Here is a 20,875-nt window from a genome sequence, read left to right as displayed (position 1 = left end):
TAAATCTTTATCATCTTCTGGTGAAAGTCTTGTACCAGAATACAGGAAATAGGAAAACAATAGCCAAACCATTACTTTTTCACAAACTATAAACGTTTTATTGGCATAATGGTCTTAAAAGGTGAATAATCATCATTACCTGTTCCAATTGTGTGGCAAATGCTATAGTCACAGACAAAACAAAGTATTCTCTGCAATATTCTGCTGGTCCAATTTGATGATAGCCTTCTTCCTCATTCAGGACTGCTACAATGTTTTTAGGATCTAGCCCAGAAAGCAGAGCAGGCACTTTAAAAGAAGATAATTGAATTTATATCGTTATGTCCTTCTACATCTCCAGATGTGTATTTCATCTGTTCTTAAATAAAATAAAAATAATAATCAAAAACAAACAAACAAACAAAAACCACACAACTGAAACCCTCCCACCCCAAAACTACATCATGGAGCATCAGACTGATATCCACCTGGGCCACCAGCAGAGTTGGAACTTTTAGATCCATCACACAAACAGACAATGATGATTGCTTGAGCGAAAAGCATAACTAATAGCAATATCAGACTGGCATCTTCTATGTGGACCAGAACATTTTACTAGTGGGTTTCCTGGGCATTTACTGACAGCAGAGGAACCGAGAGACTTGGGTGATTTGGGAATCCCAGGCTCTGGAGGGGAGTATGCTCTAGCAGACACCAACTCACATGCCCATTCCCACCCTAAGCATGACTCCTTCTGCTCTGTCTCCTCCAAATTATCCCTGTCTCTGCCCATCACCTCCCTGTTCTTGGCTCCTCCTGACCACTCTCATTCCCTCACCTAGTTAGTCTGTCTCCACTCAAGACTTAGGAGATACCTGGTGGTGCCTATTAGCCTGTGGGAAACAGGGAAGACCTTGAGTCTTCACAAACTTCAAAAACCTTTCACATATGCCCTCATTCCTCCTCCCAGGGAAGGGTGGAAAATTTAGGGGAGTGAGTTAGGCTGAAGGCAGCCAACCCTGACTACAGGTTATTTAACATGATGCCATTTAACACTGCATTGAACTGTCTTGTTGTGACAGTTCTCAGGGCACCCCGGACTGACAGTCACCTTGTTACCCCTGCCTCCAGAAGAGGGAGTCTTCCCTGTGGTAGCTCCCTAACACCACCATCCTTTCAGCCACTCAAGCACTTTGGTCTGGGCTATGCCAGCCCAAGCTTCGCCTTGCAGGTTAACAATAGGTGTCAACAGGTTAACAATTCCTGAGTCCCTCTGAATCATTCCTCTGTGATATCCAGCCCCTGGGTACTTACAGAAATCCCAGATCCTCTGCACTCAAACATGCATTCCAGTTTTACCTTAAACCACTGTTCCTGTAAACCACAAGGAGCTTGTGAGCATTTATAACTGTGTAAGTGGAGAAAGAGACAAAGGGAATTTGAACTTAGAGATCCCAGTGTCTAGGAATAGAGCAAGAGTCAGGCTACCAAAGTCAGGCTGACATGGACTCTAATAACACGAGACTAGAAGGGCTAGGCGAGTAGAAAGCGAATGAGAACAGAATGTAAGAGATACAGTTTTGACTTTGTGTTAGCTAAGAATGGAACGTAGACTGTGGCAAAAATTAAAGTGAGATATCAGAAAGAAAATGTATAACAAAATACATTTGTTGCTGATTACTATATTTAATGAAAGGTATAAGAGCTTGCCTAATTGTTTACCTAATGGAGACCTGCCTCGGGAGGGGAAGCCCCGCCCAACAGTACTCTCCCGTGCATTTGCAATTGCTTGAAAATAAAGCTGCCTCTAGCTTGTTGCTTTAAACTCAGAGTGAGAACTTGTTTTTCTCCCACATAATAAAATCAGAGTAGTTTTCAAAAACAAAGATTGAACTAGAAATAATAAAGAGTGGTAAAAACAAATGGTTACAATTAAAAAAACAAGAACGCATGAACCTGGGTCTACACTTATCAATAGTTACCTTTCGTATCTAAGAAAGCTGACTTTCTTCCCCTCCTGCCAAAATTCAGTCTGTTGCAGGGGTTCCCTCAGTGAATGGATGCATAGTGTCCTTCCCCATATTATATTATACTGAAAAGAGTTTTGGTTTCTATTCACAGATAGGACGAAACCCTGCCTAGCTGTAAAGTTTCTTTTTTACCTCAGTGGTTTTGATTGTTTCTTGTTGCCTCTGCTGGTTTCCCATTCAAAAGTCTTAGGCTATATCTACACTGGCAATTGAAAGACAAACGTTTAGTCTTTCAGGAGGTGTTAAAAAAAACAAAACACAAAAACAAAATCCTGCTGAGACAAGTGCCAGTGTGAACAGCACATTGCCGGCAGCAGTGCTCTCCTGCCAACAACGTGAACACCGCTCATTGTGGGCAGAAGTTTTTTGTCAGCAGGAGAGCTGACAAACAGCAGCTATGCTGCACTACTTTTAGTGGCACGGCTGTGGTGACACAGCTGTGTCACTAAAAGCAGTGTATTGTAGATATAGCCTTCATATTATGCAGGGCTAAACAACCTAGTCTTTCTAGTGCATCACTGGCAATCAAGGCAGAGTGACAACTCCCCCTTGCCTATACGGGCCATCACCAAGACACTGTCTCCTTGTGACAAATTTCTACTCCAAGTCCATCAAGCATACTTTCAGTACATTATTCCTTAAACATTACCCATACACATTTCACAGTGATTATAACTCTTAACAAATTACAAGCATTTGGAGTTATATTACATGTTACTCTCTATAGATAAATAGGTAGTGTTTCAGATCTGGTGCAAGAAATATTTACAAAGAAAGAGGATCCTTTGCCAAGGGATCTATGAGTCACACTCGTTTTGGAGCAGGAGAGCACCAGCTTTCTCCCATCTTAAACTAAACATTAATTAAATTTTGCACCTTCTGCTTTAAAAATCCATCTCTGTATCTGTATTTTATTTTCCTGCGTGCCCTGATCAACTCTTACCCATGTTTTCTACTGCCTCCTTTCTAGACTACTTCATTTCAATACTTTATGATCTTAAGTACTATCAAAACTACATTCTGACAAGGAAATAAGCAGCTTTTTTGTTTTTAAATGACACAAACCTCACAACCATCCTATTAAAAACAAACAAACGCACACAGACACTTTACTGGATCCTGATATGATTGGAAAGCCATTATAAAATAACCCTTGCACTCAGGGCTTATATTTATATGTACTACATGCACTGTAACAGGTTGTAAATATTTTATATAAAAATGCTATTAAAGTAAAATGCACTTGTGTCCCAAAACAATGATTTGCAATAAACCATATTTTCTTCAGGCACATGAAACAAAAACTTTTCTAAATAAAATGTAATTAAATTTGAATTATGCTACTAACCTTTCCCTTCTCTTGGAGGTGCTTCTTTTGCTTTAAAGCCATCCACTGGTGTTTTTGTATCAGTTTCCAGCATTATACTTATCTGTATCTCAGATTTAAATTTAATATATTTGTTGCTGAGCAAAGGATACCATTTTGGTGCCTGCAGAATTAAAAAAAAAAAAAAAAAGTTTCAAAAATAAGAAAGCAGAGAATGGCAAAGGCATATAATGTGGTAACAGGTTGAAATACATCTTTTGGCAGTTAGGCTGTAGCAGAGTTAAGATGAGCTTGTGTGTTTATTTTCAAAATATCAGACTGATTCTCTGTCACGTTCTACCATAATAGCTTTGGTTTTGTTATATGAAATTTCTTAGGTAGATTGATGTGGACCAAACCTTTCTGCCTAACAGTCTAGAGGTCTAACAACAATGCCTTGATAGGCTGCTTCCCATGCACTTCCAAAGGCTAAGATGGAGCAAAAAAAAAAAAAAAAAAAAAATTACAGCAAGAGGTTTATGGGACTCCATGGCAACATCTGAAACTGAACCTCTCCCTCCCCACCCGAGACCTGGGGGAGGGTGGCAGGGAGAAGAGGAGGCAGAGAGCGAGCTTGCCCCAGACTCACCCTGCAGAGGCGCCTCCTACCCCACAAGGCTGGGCATGGTTCCCTGCTGCAGGCATTGTGATCTGGCACATGAGATCACTGATCACTCAAATTTGGCCCAACGACCTTTCCATCATCACAGAGGAGTGGCTGGGCCAAATCAAAGTGGCACTGTGACCTTGTGTTCCAGGTCAATACTAGGTGCTCAAATTCCAAAGGTTTGGGAGCCCTCTTAAACGGGGACTGGAAGGTAAACTGCCATTTCTGCACATGCCCCATCCCAGGCATCCCTGAGCAAGGTTTACTCAAAAGTGTCTGCAATTCACCTAAAAAAATAGCTCCCTAAAAATTGCCAAACACTAGCCTTTTACTTTATTTTTTCCTTTTTAAGATTTTTTTCTCTCTGTCCCTCTTTTTCTCCTCTAAGGTAGGCAACTGTGGCTTAATGACTGCAGAAGAGGGAGCAGAAGTCAAGATATCTGAAGTCTATTCCCAGTTTTGCCCTAATTCCCTGCATAACCTTGTGCAAGTCATTACCTCTCTTTGTATACCAGTTTACCTATCTGTATAATAGGTTGCATCCTAACTCACAGGTGTTTTGTGAGACTGATAAGCACTGTCTTAATACACAAAGAGGGTGTGGTTTTTTTTTAAATCCAATTAGCTTAACATAACTAAAAAACTGAATCAAGACACAGACTGACATATTCGAAGCCATATTAGCTGGCCATATTTTAAGTTAGACTCCTAGAGGAAAAAACTCCACATATTCCTTCCAATGCCTGGGCATATTCAACAAGATAACAGGCTAAAACCGCCATAGAATCTTTAATCAAAATAGAGAAAAATCTTGTTTTTCCTAAGATCTCATCTGATAAACCCTCCTCACATGATAAAACTGTATGGAACGCAAGCTTTCTCAACCCCGCTAAAATGGGAACCTATGGCTCTAGGGACTCCAGGCTATTGTATGACCAGCATGGTGTAGTTTAAGGCCAGTAAGGATCATTAGATCATCTAGCCTGATCTCCTGTTAATCATAGGCATTAAATTTCACTGTATTGAGCACTATATTTTACATTTGGCCAAAGCATAATTTCCAAAAATACATCCAGGACTGATTTGAAGATATCAAGAGATGGAAAATCTGCTACTTCCCTTGGTAATTTGTTCCAGTTTCACACTGTTAAAAATGTACTTATTCTGTCAGTGTTACGTATTGGTCCCAGGATAGTAGAGACACCAGGTGGGTGACGTAATATCTTTTGTTGGATCAACTTCTGTTGCTGAGAGAGACATGCTTTTACAGAGATCTTCTTCAAGACAATCCTCAAGCTGTCTCTCTCAGCAACAGAAGTTGGGCCAACAAAAGACAGTGTATCACCAACTGGTCTACCTTATTTCTAGTTAAAACTTACTGGCTTCAGCTTGTCCTTTAGTACCCGGTATTTTCTCCCTGGGAAGGTACTTAAACATTGTAATCAAGTCACCACTCAGTCATGATTTTGATAAACTAAACAGATTCAGCTCTCAGTCTCTCACTCATTTTAATCATTGTTTGAGTGTTTTTCTGTGTACTATTATTTCATTGTCATGATCCGAGGGCTTTTATTTTTTTTTTAAGAATGGAAATTTGGTTGTTTCAGCAAATAAGAACCAACTACTCAATCACAGACAAAAAAATAAAAACCCAATACTAGTCTGATTATTAGACACAGCTTACAGAGAATTATTGATGTATTTGTATTTCATATGAAATTTAATATTGCAATTCTCAAAATCTTTAAAATTCAGGAAGGAAAAAGAAACTTCACACATGTTTAACTTGGCCATGTCACAGTAATCTCCAATGACCAATTTAAGGGTCAGATATATTTTACATTTCATTATGTTAATAAAATGTATACAGAATATTTGTATTTGTTCTTCACACATGCTATTAAAATCTCTTTTGAAAAGGTTCTGAACCTTATGCTCTGATGAGTCAACATTCCTTCAGATGGAATTTGCAGAGCTCTCAAATCCTGTTTAAGAACTACTTCAGTACCTACAAAAATGGAAAATGTAGTAAGTACTGTCAAACTGTCAGTTATTACCATCACTTCATAACAAATAACATACTTGTTTCTTTTCTTGAGCAGCTCTTAAATCGAGTACAATATAGCCTATATTCTCCTTAGTTGAAGATCTAGGATCCAAAGCAAAACACTGGAGTTTGATAGGCGTACGCTGTAGCCTGAAAGAATACCAGAATGAAATCCAATTTGTGCCAACAATCCCTGTAATCAGACTCAACTGATGAAAAATGTCACAGCATGGAAAGATGACAGTATAAAAGAAATGTGAAAATATAGCAACTTTTTAACTGGTTTACCTCGAGTTATGGTACAAACTGAATGTACTGTAAGACTTCTACAATCTAACACTTTTATAAATGATAAGGAGGTAGATAAACCCACTTAAAAAAAGTTAGTTCACGAGACCCTTCTAAAGCCCAAGGGATCATGGAAAAGATATAGTGGTATTATATGAACCTGTTCCTCACCAGAAAGAGAGGCGGGTTCCGATTCTACTCTCAGACATGTAACATTCATCACCACTTAGTTTTAACTAAATTCAAATGCTTGTTTTGTTAAAATATGATATATGTTTGCGGTTGAGGAAAACAATCCAGAATACATAAACGTTGTTGTTTTAGTTAAATAAAACAAATTAAATGTCTGTCTGGTGATGTTCTCCTCCTAATACAGCATGGCAAGAAAATCCTCCAAATATTAATGATTAACTTGTTGAGTTGGAGATAGCACCTCCAGATGACTTCATAAATACCTGCTTCAATTACCTTGGGTAATTGAAATAACCAAACAATTATTCATTTTCTGATATAGCCATAAAACTAATCTGAAAAGTTTTCAAAATAAATATCACTTCAAAAATGTATAGTGTGTACCTTCTAAAAATGAAACCTACATCTATCTGAATTCTGAAGAATATGTATTAAGCTTATAACACCAAGAAGAATGCACTTTAATGTAGAAATGCATGATTAAATCAAGTCTTCCTGACTAGTGATTTAAATCAAATCCACCTTGGTACTACTGTCATTAAATTTTTTAGAAACCAAACATATAGCTTTCACTGGCTGTAAAGATAAAAATAATGACAAAATTGACAATTTTATAATGTAACCTGTGCTGGTGAAGTGCTTTCCTATCAAGCTCCCAAGCCAATTCAGTGGCAAACTCTGGCTGGTCCGCATGATCCACGGGATCCGTAGCTAGCTGTTCACCATCAAACTTCGCTTCTACCACAAGCATATGCTTTGCACGTCTGGGGAAATGGCGTCCTGGAAAAAATACAAAGGCACAACTATCAGGCATCTCTCCTAAAAACACAGAAGAACTTCTGTTTTTTGACAAAAAACAAACTGTACAAATAAGTTTCCTGTATCATTTTTCTTGAAGTTGTTTTAATATGTATTAATATACTTTCCACATCTTAATTTTAAAAAGAAGTGGAAGGTGGACTTCAACACATATAAAGGTAGAAAAAAATATCCTGAGTAAATATATGTGATAAATAAATTTCTATTAAAAAACTGGCTTTTAATCATTCGGTCCCATGCAAACATATATGTCAGTAACTTTACTAGTGAGTAGCTTTATTAAATATAATGGAACTACTCAAATGAGTAATTTTACTCTCTCATGTATATAGGATCAGGTACTTACTATGATATTTTGATTTTTTTCCTTTAGTTCTGGAAGTTCATTGGGTTGTTTAAATGGGTATAATATACAATCTTTTCTAACTTTATCTCAAGAGCCAGGGCTGAATTTTTACATTATTTGTTGTACACCAACAGTGTCCTAGTACTGTCATAAGCAAGAATAATTCACTGCCTGCCATAAAGAGCTTGCAATCCAAGTTGGACGGACAATACAGTCAGATACATAGCAGGAATGTTGCTGGTGCAGACTATTTATTTATTTGTAAATGGTTCCTTACAACCTGCCATTAAGTTTTCCACCAACCTGATGTGAGGTTCTTATTTTTTTAAAAACAATAATGGGTAGAGCAAATGAAGATGGAGTCATACTTCTTGTGTTCGTTTGTTAATTTTGTGATTTGGGTGCTCATAACAGCAGGATATTAAAAACACTCAACCAAATAGGCATTGTGCAATTCTCCCTCCCCAAATTTTCACAATACTTTATTTAGGGATTTGACTAGCATCTATCTAAATTTGGTATACAAGTTTTCAGCCCAGGAGCATTACCACTAAAGATGTTTGAGTTGTATTATTGGAATGTAGAAATGTAGAATCACCTCCTAAAGCAAGTATAAGCTGAATCTTGAAAGCTATTGGTCCATAAAGAGTAATCAGTCTTACCAAATTTTTATATATACACCTGGAAAAGGAACATTATTACGACCGCAAATATTTATATACATCCTAAAATTCTCAACACTTCATAAAATGCAGCCTACATTTTCAAATGTAACAAGTTATTTTGAAAGTACTACTTGGGACTTTTAAAGAGGTGGGAGCTCAGTACTCTATGAAAAGTAGGCTTCTTTAAGATAATTGGTGGTACCCAATTTAGTTTATCTTTTTTTGAAAATTTAGACCAGCATGCCTCTCTCAATTAGTTACTACATAGCAGTAACTCCTGAAACAAGAGAGATAAGAAAGCAGTCTGAATCAACACTCTTCTGGCCTAATGGATTTCTCATTTTAAGGAAACAAGACAGAGTTTTTTCTCCTTATGACTGTGAATGTAAATCAACATGTATTTTGTATTTACTGTAGTTATGTCTCAAAAATTTGTTATCAGATTATGAGAAAAGTTATTTCAAATTATATACTGTAGTGTTGGGCACTTTACAAATAACATTTAGAACAATTTCTTGAAAAAGATCTTCCCAAAGTCATTCACTGAGAATCTAATGCGGAAACACAGAAAACACACAAAGTGCCTCATAATAATGAAATAATCAGATATTTCAGACAGAGTAGAGTAACATTAATTTAGGAAAACCTGCAACTGAAGCATAAAAAAGCCCGAGATATTTATTTAACCGTCCTTTCCCTACCTACCAAAATTTTAGAAAGTTAACAGAAGGCTGTAAATCACATTTACAAAGTGTATGTCCAAACTGACACGATTTTCAGAAGAAAGCTCTCTCCCAAGTAAAGACATTTTGTGTAGAGAAATGAGGTGTGGATACATCTGTAAGGAACATGAGGCCTGCATGGAATTTTTTACAATACCTAAACCTTTCAGCTTCATTTGTATTTATATGTTAGCTTTTGTCTTTATATTTTAAAGAAATTGTATTTCTATAGGGTTTGGTCAGTCCAGGTATCAAACTTTATTTGATTATTATTTTGTTAAAAAAATTAAGATATGGATCATTAGGATATGGCAAATAAAGGGACATACAAATTTTTTAAAAAGCTGAGTAGAGTTGAGCGCCATGAGTATATCAAGAGTTTCAAGAATTATACCTGTCTTTAAGTTACATCTGTAAAATACACAAAACTTTGCAGTCACCCTGTCTGCGTTTCTCTCCCCCAACCCCTTCTTTTTTTAAAAAGTCTCCTCCTCCACTCCCCGTTTGTTTATATGTGAAAGCACTGTGCAAATAAAACATTAAACTGATCATACACAAACTATCAAACATTCTAACAACATTGAAAATTAGTTTCCCCCTCACCAATTTCTTTCTGTTAAAGTAATCATACAAACAGCAGCTACAACACTGAAAATGTTGTTTCCCTTTTACTGTTTCAATTCTAACTTATACATAGCCGAAAACTCACTTTCCCTCAAGTAAACCAGAATCAGGGATTAATCTAAAACCCTGGAACTGATTTTTACACCATCTAATTTCACGGTGTTACATGAATGAATGTTTTCTTTCAATATTTTCTGTCATTTACAATTGGAGAGAGAGAGCACCACCATAAAGCAAATGAGACAAGCAAAAGTTTAATACGTCTACTCTCCAACACCTTAGAAGGAGTACTCTGTTATTTGCAATACCCTGAATTAGCTACAACATCCAGGGCAAGCAAGCAGAAAAAGGGGGGGGAAGTTCTTAAAGACTGCACAGTTATTACCCAAACACCTGCTTCACCTTCCCAGTTGGGAGGTAGTGGCTAGGAGACCCTTAAGATATGTAGGCCCTACATCAGCCTTGCCATTAATGTTAGTCAGTTGCACTGAGAAACATGGCCATTTAAATCAGAGCTGAATTTGGTCCACAGAGCTTTCAACAAAACTAATGGAAGTTTGCTCATTCATTTAGATTTTAAGTAATTCTGACTTTATTAAGACTACACTACCCCCCGGATCAGTGGGCAGTGATTGATCCACCAGGGGTTGATTTATCGCATCTAGTCTAGAGGTATAAATCAATCCCCAAGAGCTCTCCCATCAACTTCTGTACTCCACTGCACCGAGAGGCGCAGGCAGAGTCAATGGGGGAGCGGTAGCAGTCGATTCACCGCAATTATGACATTCACATAGCTGAAGCTGCATAACTTAGATTGGGGTTGGCAACCTTTCAGAAGTGGTGTGCCAAGTCTCCATTTATTCACTCTAATTTAGGTTTTGCATTTGAGTAATACATTTTAAGATTTTTAAAAGGTCTCTTTCTATAAGTCTATAATATATTACATACAACAATAGTTTAGTTAAGTAATAAGGTTTTAAAAATTTTTAAGAAGCCTCATTTAAAATTAAATAAAATGCAGAGCCCCCCCAGACAGTGGCCAGGGACCCGGCAGAGTGAGCACCACTGAAAATCAACTTGCGTGCCGCCTTCAGCATGCATGCCATAGGTTGCCTACCCCTGACTTAGATCTATCCCCTCCTAGTGTAGACCGGGACTTAGATGGAGACTGTGCCTCTAAGGAGTAATGTAACTTCAGTTCTGAAACTATTCTTGTATATTCCGTATGAAGTACTCCCTGTTGGTAATAAAGAGAGAAATCAGACAAAAAACAAAAAAAAAAACACATCAGTTGTAAGGCAAGTCCATATACCTTACTTAAAAGTAATTCAGTCCCACATCCTGGCATGTTACAAGGATTACTAAATCCATCATCGTGGTATTTTAGCAAAATTTACACAGTCCAAAAACAAACAGAAAGGGAAAATGAAAGAGTGCAAGGATGTTAATGCCAGGAGACAAACGTGCACGGAGCCAGAGCCAGCTCTGGGCTCAGAGGACAGCTCAGTACTCTACCTTCCAGGATGGAGACAACGATGAGCAGTTGGTCGGATTTGGAGACCATTTCTGTTTTGGGGCTGTATGTGAAATCGGGGATCCGGGCTAAGGCTGGCAGCCTGCGGGGTGAGTGGGGGTCGGGATCTGAGGCCGGGGCGAGCGGTGTTCCGGTCTGAGCTGAGTCCGGTTACGGAGAAGGGAGTCTCGGGCCCTGGCGGGGGGTCCCCACATGCAGCGTTTCCAACCTCTATGGGGACAGAGCACAAAGCTGCTGCCACCGGAGAGCGAGATCCGCCGCGCCCAGCTCCGCTCGCGGTGCCGCCACCCACAGCCCTTTGCCGCCTCGGCCGCGCTTTAAACCAAACCGCTGCCTCCGCCACTCTACTTCCGCCTAGCAACCAAGCCACAGCGGGCACCCTGGCGGACAAAGAAACACAGAGACTAGGGTGGAAGAGGAGAGAGCGCCGCTTCCGGTGTGGGGTCACTCCCGGCCAACCTACAGCCCGGCGTTTAGGGTGGGAGGAAGCGGCGTGTGTGGAGCAGCGCCACCTTTGGCTGAGGCGGGAGAACGACACCCCGAAGGCTCTAGATGGGGGTGTGCAAAAGCAAGAGAAAAAGGGGCGCTTGCAATTATGTTATCCGTCCTCCTAGCAGTGCCGTAGGGCTGGGGTGCGAGGAAAAGCTCCGGGGGGGGGCTGCAGGGAGTGTTGGCGGTAGCCTCAGTTGCATACACATCTAACCCAGCTACTGCAATCCTGGGACTGTTACATTGCACTGAAAGGGGTGCAGGACAAAGGAGTGCTACGTTAGAAGGACCGAGCTACAATTAAAGTTGACATAATTACAGCACTCCAGGAGTGCTGAGTTCCATAGCTAAATTGACCTAACTCCAACTGTAGCAGGAAGGTCAACAGAAAAATGCTTCAAGGAGCCTAACCACTGCTGCTCAGGGAGGAGGAGTTCCTATAGCAATGGAAAAACCCCTTCTGTCTCTACAGGGTACACTTGGCTTATGCTAAAAAAAAAAACAAATACAAGGAGTCCAGGGGCACTTTAAAGACAGATTTATTTGGACATAAGCTTTCGTATGTAAAAAAACCTCACTTCTTCAGCTGCATGGAGTGAAAGTTACAGATGCAGGCATTATATGACAACACATGAAGAGAAGGGAGTGCCTCATAAGCACAGACCAGTGCTGACAGGACCAATTGGATCAGGGTGGATGTAGTCCATTCCCAATAATAGATGCGGAGGTGTCAATTCCAGGAGAAGCAAAGCTGCTATTTTAATGAGCCAGCCACTCCCAGTCCCTATTCAAGCCCAGTTAATGGTGTTAAATTTGCAAATAAATTTTAAGTTCTGCTGTTTCTCTTTGAAGACTGTTTCTGGTTTATGCTACCATAGTTATGGCAACATAGGTATAGGTATAATCCCAGTAATGTAGATATAATCTCAGTGCATCCACACAAGGTGCTATACCAGTATAATGAGAGCAGTACCTTTACAGCCATATATAGTTATGCTGGTAAATGTCCACATGCAGACAAGCTCTTACCATGAGGGAACAAAACGTGGTTTTAGAGTCTCCAGACTGTTGAAGATTTCCTTAAGAAAAGTAACTTAAATTTCAAAGTAATTAAATTTCTATTTGTAAAATTATGCTTTTTTTTTCTCGTCAACCACAGCCATGCTGCATGCATGATACAACTATATATATATAATTCACAATCTCTTCTTCCTTCACTTCAATAAACATTTTCAATTGCTTCTCCATTAGTGGTGTTGTTGCTGCATCATGTTTTTACCTTATGCACTTCTGTAACCTAACTCAACCCCTAAAGGAACAGTTCCTTCTATAATTACATTTTAGTTCATTCTATTCCTCTGTTCTTTTCTACAGAGGTTCTTGTACCATGCCTATCACTGTAGTATCTAAACACCTTCCCACAGTGCATTAAGCAATATGACTAACATATGACACATATTTGTTCTCTCATTTTCTCCCCAGGAAGAGAAGTGTGTTCAGTGGAGTGGGGAATTTGGGATTTATTTATTTTTTTAATAATAGAGGCAATGGCCCAAGTTCATTCATCTCTGCAATAGTTAAGGTTGAGAAGCCCTTTCTGTTTGTAGCTTGACTCTTCAAAGTGCTATAAAATCTGCACTGTTACTTGGATTGTCTTGAAACAGTGTGTGATTCAGTTGGACATGGGATATGGTTGGTAGTCCAAATTTGGGGTCATTTGACACAGAGGTTCCACAGATACAGCCCCCCTCCAAAACACCACTTTTCTTAAAGTTGATACACTCTAGCAATGATTTTTTGCCCACAGACAGAGACCAAACTGGGGCTCAGATCATTGTGCCAGGTTATCAGATGTTCCAGGGTTACCCCATCACAGTGCATGGCACCCAGCAACCCTTTGGGGGAAATTAAATTAAAACACTATTTGAAAAATAGTCCACTCCCCACCCCCAATCCATCAAGCATTAAGCGACTCTGAGCCCTGGTCTACATTACAAACTTATGTTAGTATAACTATGTCACTCAGAGTTGTGGACGCAGTTATGCCAACCTAACTCCGTGTGTAGACACCACTATGTTGGTGGGAATGCTTCTCCTATCAACATAGCTACCACCTCCCGTCATCTTAGGTACTGTCTTCACTAAGCGCTGCAGCAGGGCTTGTGTATACTTACAGCTCCACTGCAGTAGTGCTGTAAGTGTACAGAAACCCTATGGTTCATGTGCCTAATCATGCACCTAATGGATTACACTGCACATGTGCATAGAAAAAATTGGAAAATTACCTCTAGAGCACAAGACCTGGGTGGCTCTAAGGTATGTTATAGTCATCAAATCCAAGCACCAAACCACGCACTGAGTGCAAACCCACCCCAGGACAGAAACCTGAAATAAAACAGAGCAGACTTTGGTTCCAGTCTCTCTCTATCAAAGGGGGGAGGGTTATTTTGAGGAACTATAATCTAAGTACAGCAGAATATTCAGAGCATGCAAAACCATTTTGGAAAAAAAATAAACTACACCTGCAAATTGTCATTGGGACGGGAAGGTGTTGGGGTGGAAGAGTAGGTGAGAATAGGAGAAAAGGGGGTTGAGTAGTAGTGAGGACAGGCACCATTATGGGGAAGGGGGGAAAAGGGATGGGTGGGGTGTCAGGTAATAGGAGCAGAGGGACACTGGGAAAAAAGAGAGAGTGGCAGTGGGACTGGGAGAGAGAAGGAACAGGGATGCCGGTCAGCTCCACATTCTCCCCTTCTGTGTGCGTGCCAGGATCTAGTGTACCTCTGCTCATCTGTCAGGATCTGACCCCCACCCAGGCCCTGCTCATGTGATTCAGGTTCTAGAGGGGCTTGCCTTTCTAGGGGTGTCTGAGCCCCTCTCCGAACTGGGATCTTGAGTGCTACGTCCCTCCGAAGGGGGTCAGAGACCATCTGTGCACCCACTTCCCCCATGTGAGTCAATATCAGGGGAAGCTGTGTCTTTCAGGATTTGGAGCTTAGGATAGTGCATGCTCAGAGCATACACCAAGAACACACTGATGACACTAGAGTGAGGAGCTGAGAACTGGCATGCTTAACACATATACAACCTCTCCAGCAGTGGGTAGGGAGGATGGGAACACCCACTGACATGAATGGAGCAATAACATATCTCAGAGCTGTTGTTTCAGGCTATAGGCGTTGCCATAGGGTATTCTCTTCCATCTGAAAACATCTCACTAAGATGAATGGACCATCTCACATCTCTCTGCGCCTGCTATGCTATTGCTGGATACATAGAGCCCCTCCTCCTTCTAATTTCATACAATATTATAGCCAAGAAGGAACTCTCACTAACTAAGGTTGGAAAGCCTGTCCTGTTTAAAGGATGACTTCTACACATGTGCTAAAATCCTGCTTGCACACATTGTCTTAAAATTTCCTATGCAATAGAGTGTGGGGGTGTTGTGAGCAATGGGTTCCTGAGATACAGCCCCAAGAAGAAAAACAGTATTTTATTAAGTTTACACATTCTTTAAAGTTGGAAACCAACTCTGAGCAGAAAGCTGAGAATGAACTGTACACTTTGGGGAAAATCTGTCTGTGTTAAGGATGTGTTGTTAGTGGTGATTGTCTAAGTGGTGAGTTTGTTTTGTGTGTGTTTGTGTGTGTATTTACTTGTGAGAAATGTAATCTTGAGTACAGCAGAATATTCAGATGGCACTGAAACTATTTTTGAAAAGAAGATAAATTATACATACAAGTGCTTGCTGGGAGGCATGGCGTGATTGTGGGGGGTGCAAGAGTAGGTGGAATTATGGAGATAAGGGTTTGGACTCTGAGTACAGAGCAAGGGATGGGAGTATTATGGTGAAGAGGATTAATAGGAATGGGTAGTTGGGAGAGAAGAGGGGCTGGAGGCTCAGCTAGGGGGAAGGAGTAGGGATTAGGGTGAGTGGGAAGGATTGGAAAATGTGAAGTGTAGCAAAGGAAGTTGGGGATTTGGGGGTGGGGAGGGATCAATTATTCTTTCCTGCAGTGTGTGCTTTGGGATATACTGGAGCCCTACCCTTTTGCAGCAGTCTGATCCCCTCTCCCTGCCATTTGTTCTGGGGGCCCCTGCTCCCTTTGAGGTGTCTGTGTCCCTGTCCCTCTATGAGAGCTTGGATTGGGGGTGGAGAATGGACTGAAGACAACACAAATATAAACATCTGAAAGCCAGAAAATGAATATTTAAGATACACATCACCCCTTGGTGGGGTGGGGGGGAACTACCAGAGAGTATGTGGGAAGTGGGGAAAGCAAGCATGTGACCTATGGAAAGACCATTGTTGTGGGACTATTACTAGCTCTGCCACTGGCCTGCTGGGTGACCTTGGGCAAGTTACCTCACCACCCTCTGGCTGATGAAAAGCACTATGTGAAAGCTGAGTCGTGTTAGGCTATCAACTGCAAACCTAGGTGACAACTATCTAAATGGCTACTAACTACTACCAACAAACATTTCTCTTTCTGTTTTAAAAAAAAAATACCCACAAAACACTAGTAAATCAAATGGCAAAAATCCCCAAATAAACCCTTTATTAACACAGAGTTAAGGTTGTCAGTGACGACAGCAATAGCAAGTTCAGCAAGCTCACATCTCTGATAGTCAGAAAATAGACTTAAGGTAAAATAGCCATATAACTTTAACACCCACATACCTGCCCTCTTTAGTGATGCCCCACAACACCCAGACTCCCACACTGCCCTTTCACTGTAACAGACAGGTGCTTCCTGATCTTGTCCCATGCTTAAACACTGAGCACGATCCTTCTACAGCATACCACACTTGTAAAATTGAACAATCACTTCATACTCTTTTATAATTCTTCACATTTGCACACAGGATACCAACTAAACCTATGCTTTCCCCTACCCATCATTAAATTTGCAGCACAACCTCACTTCTGAGAATATCTGTGGCAAAAAGAACCCATTGCCCTGCTACTGACAACCTACCTAAATCTGTATTGAAATGACGTGGACTGAAACCTCTTTATTTTGAAAACACTCTTCCTTTTGATTAATTTCTTTCCCTTGATCACATACCTGGGAGGACTCCTGCCCAGATCTCCTCATATCACAATCACAACTTTTCCAAACTTCTTCAAGGTTTCTCCACCATTCAACACAGCTATGCCTGAATGCACCTAGAGTGCATAAAGATAATTCCTAGTGGCTATTGCCAACTTTGGGGGTTTGTGGGCATGTGCAGAGTTAAGGTGGCATGGGCATTTACCTCAGCTCTGTATTTTCTGTTTTTCAGAAATTTGAGTTTTGCTGAACTTAAGGTTGCTTGAGCCCTTCCAGAACATCAACTTGTCAACAAAAATTGTTAATGCTATTTAATTCTATAGACAACTTACCCTTTCCTTACAGACCACACTTAGTAGTTTGCACAAATTAGAAACATTGCTTTTGTCATAGCAGATGAGATCATTGATCCACCAGCTGCAGCGTTGTGCCCCTGCAGTGGGCAATAGCTGATGCCTCAAACAATTGTGAATTAGCTATATGGATACCCTGTTGACAATTTTAACTTACAATTAGGAACAGAATGTAGGAGTTTAAGCAGGATAGAAGATGATAATCCTTGTGATCTTACTTAATAATAGGTAATTTATAATTTTAAACAGGGCTAAATTAGTCTGTCTCCATTCACATCTCAGTTCTTTGTAGTTAGCCTTATAGCGCTTTCTGCTTTGAAAGCATACACAGTTTCATTCAGAATGAATGCCACTGATATTAGCATTTAAAAATCTACATTGAATGCTGATACTCTTAATTTTACATTGTCCCCCACTATTTTCAGCTCCAAGATTGACTTTATTTGTTTCAGAATGACCTATTAAATCACCACTGCATAGTTATTTACTGACTATTGTCTGCTTATCTCTTATGTAAGCCTGCCTCAGGTCCCTTTAATTTTTACAGATCACTTTACCTAGTAAGATTGGTCTGTCCTAAAATTAAATAGCCTTGCACAGATCATTGTAAATTGCTCTGTCCTCTGGTGCTTATGAATAGAGCTTCTGATAAAAAAATTGGAGCACAACTTTAGTTCCTTTTATCAGCCATGGGTTGTTTACAGTTATAGGAAGTAATCTGATGTTTTGTTCTATTTCTTCATAAAATATAGAGAATTTCAATAACATATTAAACTGTACTTCAGGGGTAGGCAACCTATGGCATGCGTGTGGAAGGCACCACACAAGCTAATTTTCAATGGCACTCACATTGACCAGGTCCTGGGCACAGCACTTCAAAAAGATTGCTGACTGTACTTTATATACAGTTTGTATGTGACAGGGTGTAAATACTATCCTTGAGCAAAGAACTAAAAATAAAGGTCTGTCCTCACTGCATGACGTGCTAATGCTCAGGAAGAGCAAACTGATCATTTAGGGAAGGAAAAAACTGAAATAGGAGAAAGATGGTTTGAGAGTATTGTTTTTGCAGAGTTTGGACCAGCAGAGAAATAAACATTGTCCTGGGAACAAGAGACCAGAACTGTAGGATACGCTCCTTCAAATGGATTTGATCCAGCTGTACTGGGCAACAGGTCTGTTGAAAAGTTTATACTTAAGGGAGCTGGTATTCAGGTTGGAAGCAGCAGCAAGGGAAGTTTACTAAAATAAATAGACAGTGGCTCTTTATGATATTGCTTTTACTTACCTCTCTAGTCACAGGCTCCCAGCAGCATTATAAAATATGCACTAGCGACCGGCTAAGCCAGAGTTTTAATAGGCAGAAAAAGTAAGAAAGTAGTAGTAAGGTAGGGAAGGAAAAGGATAAAAGGATTGCAGGGAGACACAGTCTCACATCTCAGGGGGTGGTTGGGATTCAGCTAAAGCTGTTGGAGATGGCAAATTCATCTGGCATCCCATCTGGTCAGGATGGAAATGGAGGAGGTCTGGTGTCCCAGGAAACAGCAAAGGTGGCAGCCATGAAGGAGAAATTCACTTCAAGAGCCAATTTATCTCCCAAAATCTATTTAAGGACCCCAAAAGGAAATAATGGTTAGTTTAGCCCAGCCCATCCCCTTATTATTTTGTCCACTGATTAGACCTAATTTCTGATACCAATTTTGATTCATTGATTTCCACTTTTCTCAGGAAATGTGGACATGAAAATCAATATATAAGTAGATCTTTTTGCTTGGACTAATTTAGTTTCTCTCCTTTTTGCACCTTTTTCCAATCAACATTTGTTGTACCAGTTTACTCGGACATCTTCTGAACTTATACATTCACTTTTTACAGCTGAGCTCACAATTAGGGTACATTTGTAGGCCTAATTATTACAACATACCCTTCCATAACTAGAAATATAGAAAGGGGGGAGCAGAAAGGGTATAAATTAATATACTTTTATACCGTGCTTTTCATTAGCAGATCTCAGAGCACATGACAAAAAAGGGCAGTATCTGTAATACAGTGAAAGCAGCAAAGAGTCCTGTGGCACCTTATAGACTAACAGATGTTTTGGAGCATGAGCTTTCGTGGGTGAACATGCTCCAAAAAGGTCTGTTAGTCTATAAGGTGCCACAAGACTCTTTGCTGCTTTTACAGATCCAGACTAACATGGCTACCCCTCTGATACTGTAATACAGTGGCAACAACCCCCCTGAGGCCAGGGGTGCCTCAACAGTGCCCTGCTCCTGTTTTTCCTCCTCTTCCTTAAATAAAACTTCACAGCTTTGCTCAATTGCAGCCCTTCTCAGGGTCTGGATATTTTATTATATTAATACAGTACCCAAAAGACACTCACAAAATGCATCTTCCATCTAGCCTTAAACTGGACACAGCCTCTCCTCCCTGAGGTACTGTCCCTTCCTGAGAGATTCTGCAGGAGACTTTCTCTTGCTATAGCTTTATCTGCTATTCCCTTTATTTCCTTTGTCTTCTCCTCATTTTCACTCACTTGATCCTTGTATCTACTCCCTCCTATCAATCCCATCTTCACAGTCTCTCAGACTTGCCCAGTCTGCCCCCTGGCCTCGCTGCCTTTTATATTGGAATCACTTGATTCCTGTCAGCTGGGGCTCCTCTTGTAATCAGGGCTGACTTAAGTCCAGGCATTCTAGACCAGGGGCAAACCTCTGTTACACAATTGTCATCTCCTTGTTAGATAAAGAAACAGACATAAAATGACTTGCCCAAGATCACCCAGCAGGCCAGTGACAGAGCCAGGAATATTGGTGTTCTAAGCCCCAGCACAGTGCTCTATCTACTAGACTACACAGTTCTAGGTATAAGGGGTTAATACTTGTTATGCTTTAATGAAAGAATCCTCAGCTGGAGGAGGAATATTATTTAAAAGTTTTTAAATTACAAGATATATATTACTTGTGTAAGCAGAGTCAGGATGAGCTCTACCCTGACATCTGGTGGTGAATTATGGGGAGTGTGGAAAGAATTTCAGGGAGTGTGGAAAGGAATTTCAGGTATTTGCATTGGCACACCCACCCCACCTAGCATAGCCCATGGCAGCCTGGGATGGTTATTTTGACAGCTCTGGGATCCCCAATTTCTTTGTTATTGGGGCAGGAAGAATAAAGTGTTGTCACCCTGATTATGTGAATGAGGAACTGCTTTATGACAGAGATGACTCAACCTCAGTTAAATAGTACTTGCTGGATGAGGGACATGGGTTCCAAAACCCAGTGAATAGAGAGAGATTGGGGACTGGTGTGTGTACTTGATGGTAGGGGCTCCCTTTTGAGGGCCTGGAACACCAATTACACATCCTTCTCTCTCCATTGTTAAAGAGTAGAACTAATTTTGATTCCATTAGGACTCCATCTAAAGGCAGCTGAGCTGAATTCACATTGGGCCAACGGTGCATTAGGGCTCCCTTACTACAAGCTGAAATCACTAAAAAGCTGAGCTGAGATCACTGAGTGCTGTGTTAACTAGTGGGTGAGCCTGAAAACCTATCGCTAAGCAGCAGGCAGAGCGGAGCAGTTTACAGCATGTTGGAGAAGCCCATGGAACAGTGAGCGGAGTGGAGTGGTTTGTGGGGATGGCTGGAGGAGTGGCACAGCTGGTGTAGTGGAGCTGGTTGTGGTGAAGGCTGCAGCAGAACTCCATGGAGAGATGGAGCAGTTGGCCCTGGCCCACGTAAGGTGTCCCTTAACACCCTGTG

At 40.5% G+C, this 20,875-nt stretch overlaps 1 protein-coding gene across 1 annotated transcript in view; it reads right to left on the bottom strand.

Moving 5' to 3' along the window:
* CEP120 (centrosomal protein 120) overlaps window positions 1–11,601 on the bottom strand; it is a 67,652-nt gene extending 56,051 nt beyond the window's left edge. Inside the window, 5 exon segments of the mRNA XM_030566431.1 lie at window positions 140–288; window positions 3,358–3,499; window positions 6,065–6,179; window positions 7,133–7,289; window positions 11,201–11,601. Of these exon segments, the coding sequence (XP_030422291.1) occupies window positions 140–288; window positions 3,358–3,499; window positions 6,065–6,179; window positions 7,133–7,289; window positions 11,201–11,249 (612 nt within the window). The 5' untranslated portion in view covers window positions 11,250–11,601.
* Window positions 11,602–20,875: the final 9,274 nt, after the last annotated feature.

This window comes from Gopherus evgoodei, chromosome 6, assembly GCF_007399415.2.
Source record: "Gopherus evgoodei ecotype Sinaloan lineage chromosome 6, rGopEvg1_v1.p, whole genome shotgun sequence".
Taxonomy (NCBI): Eukaryota; Metazoa; Chordata; order Testudines; family Testudinidae; genus Gopherus; species Gopherus evgoodei.
This window is presented reverse-complemented; position numbering and strand designations above follow the sequence as displayed.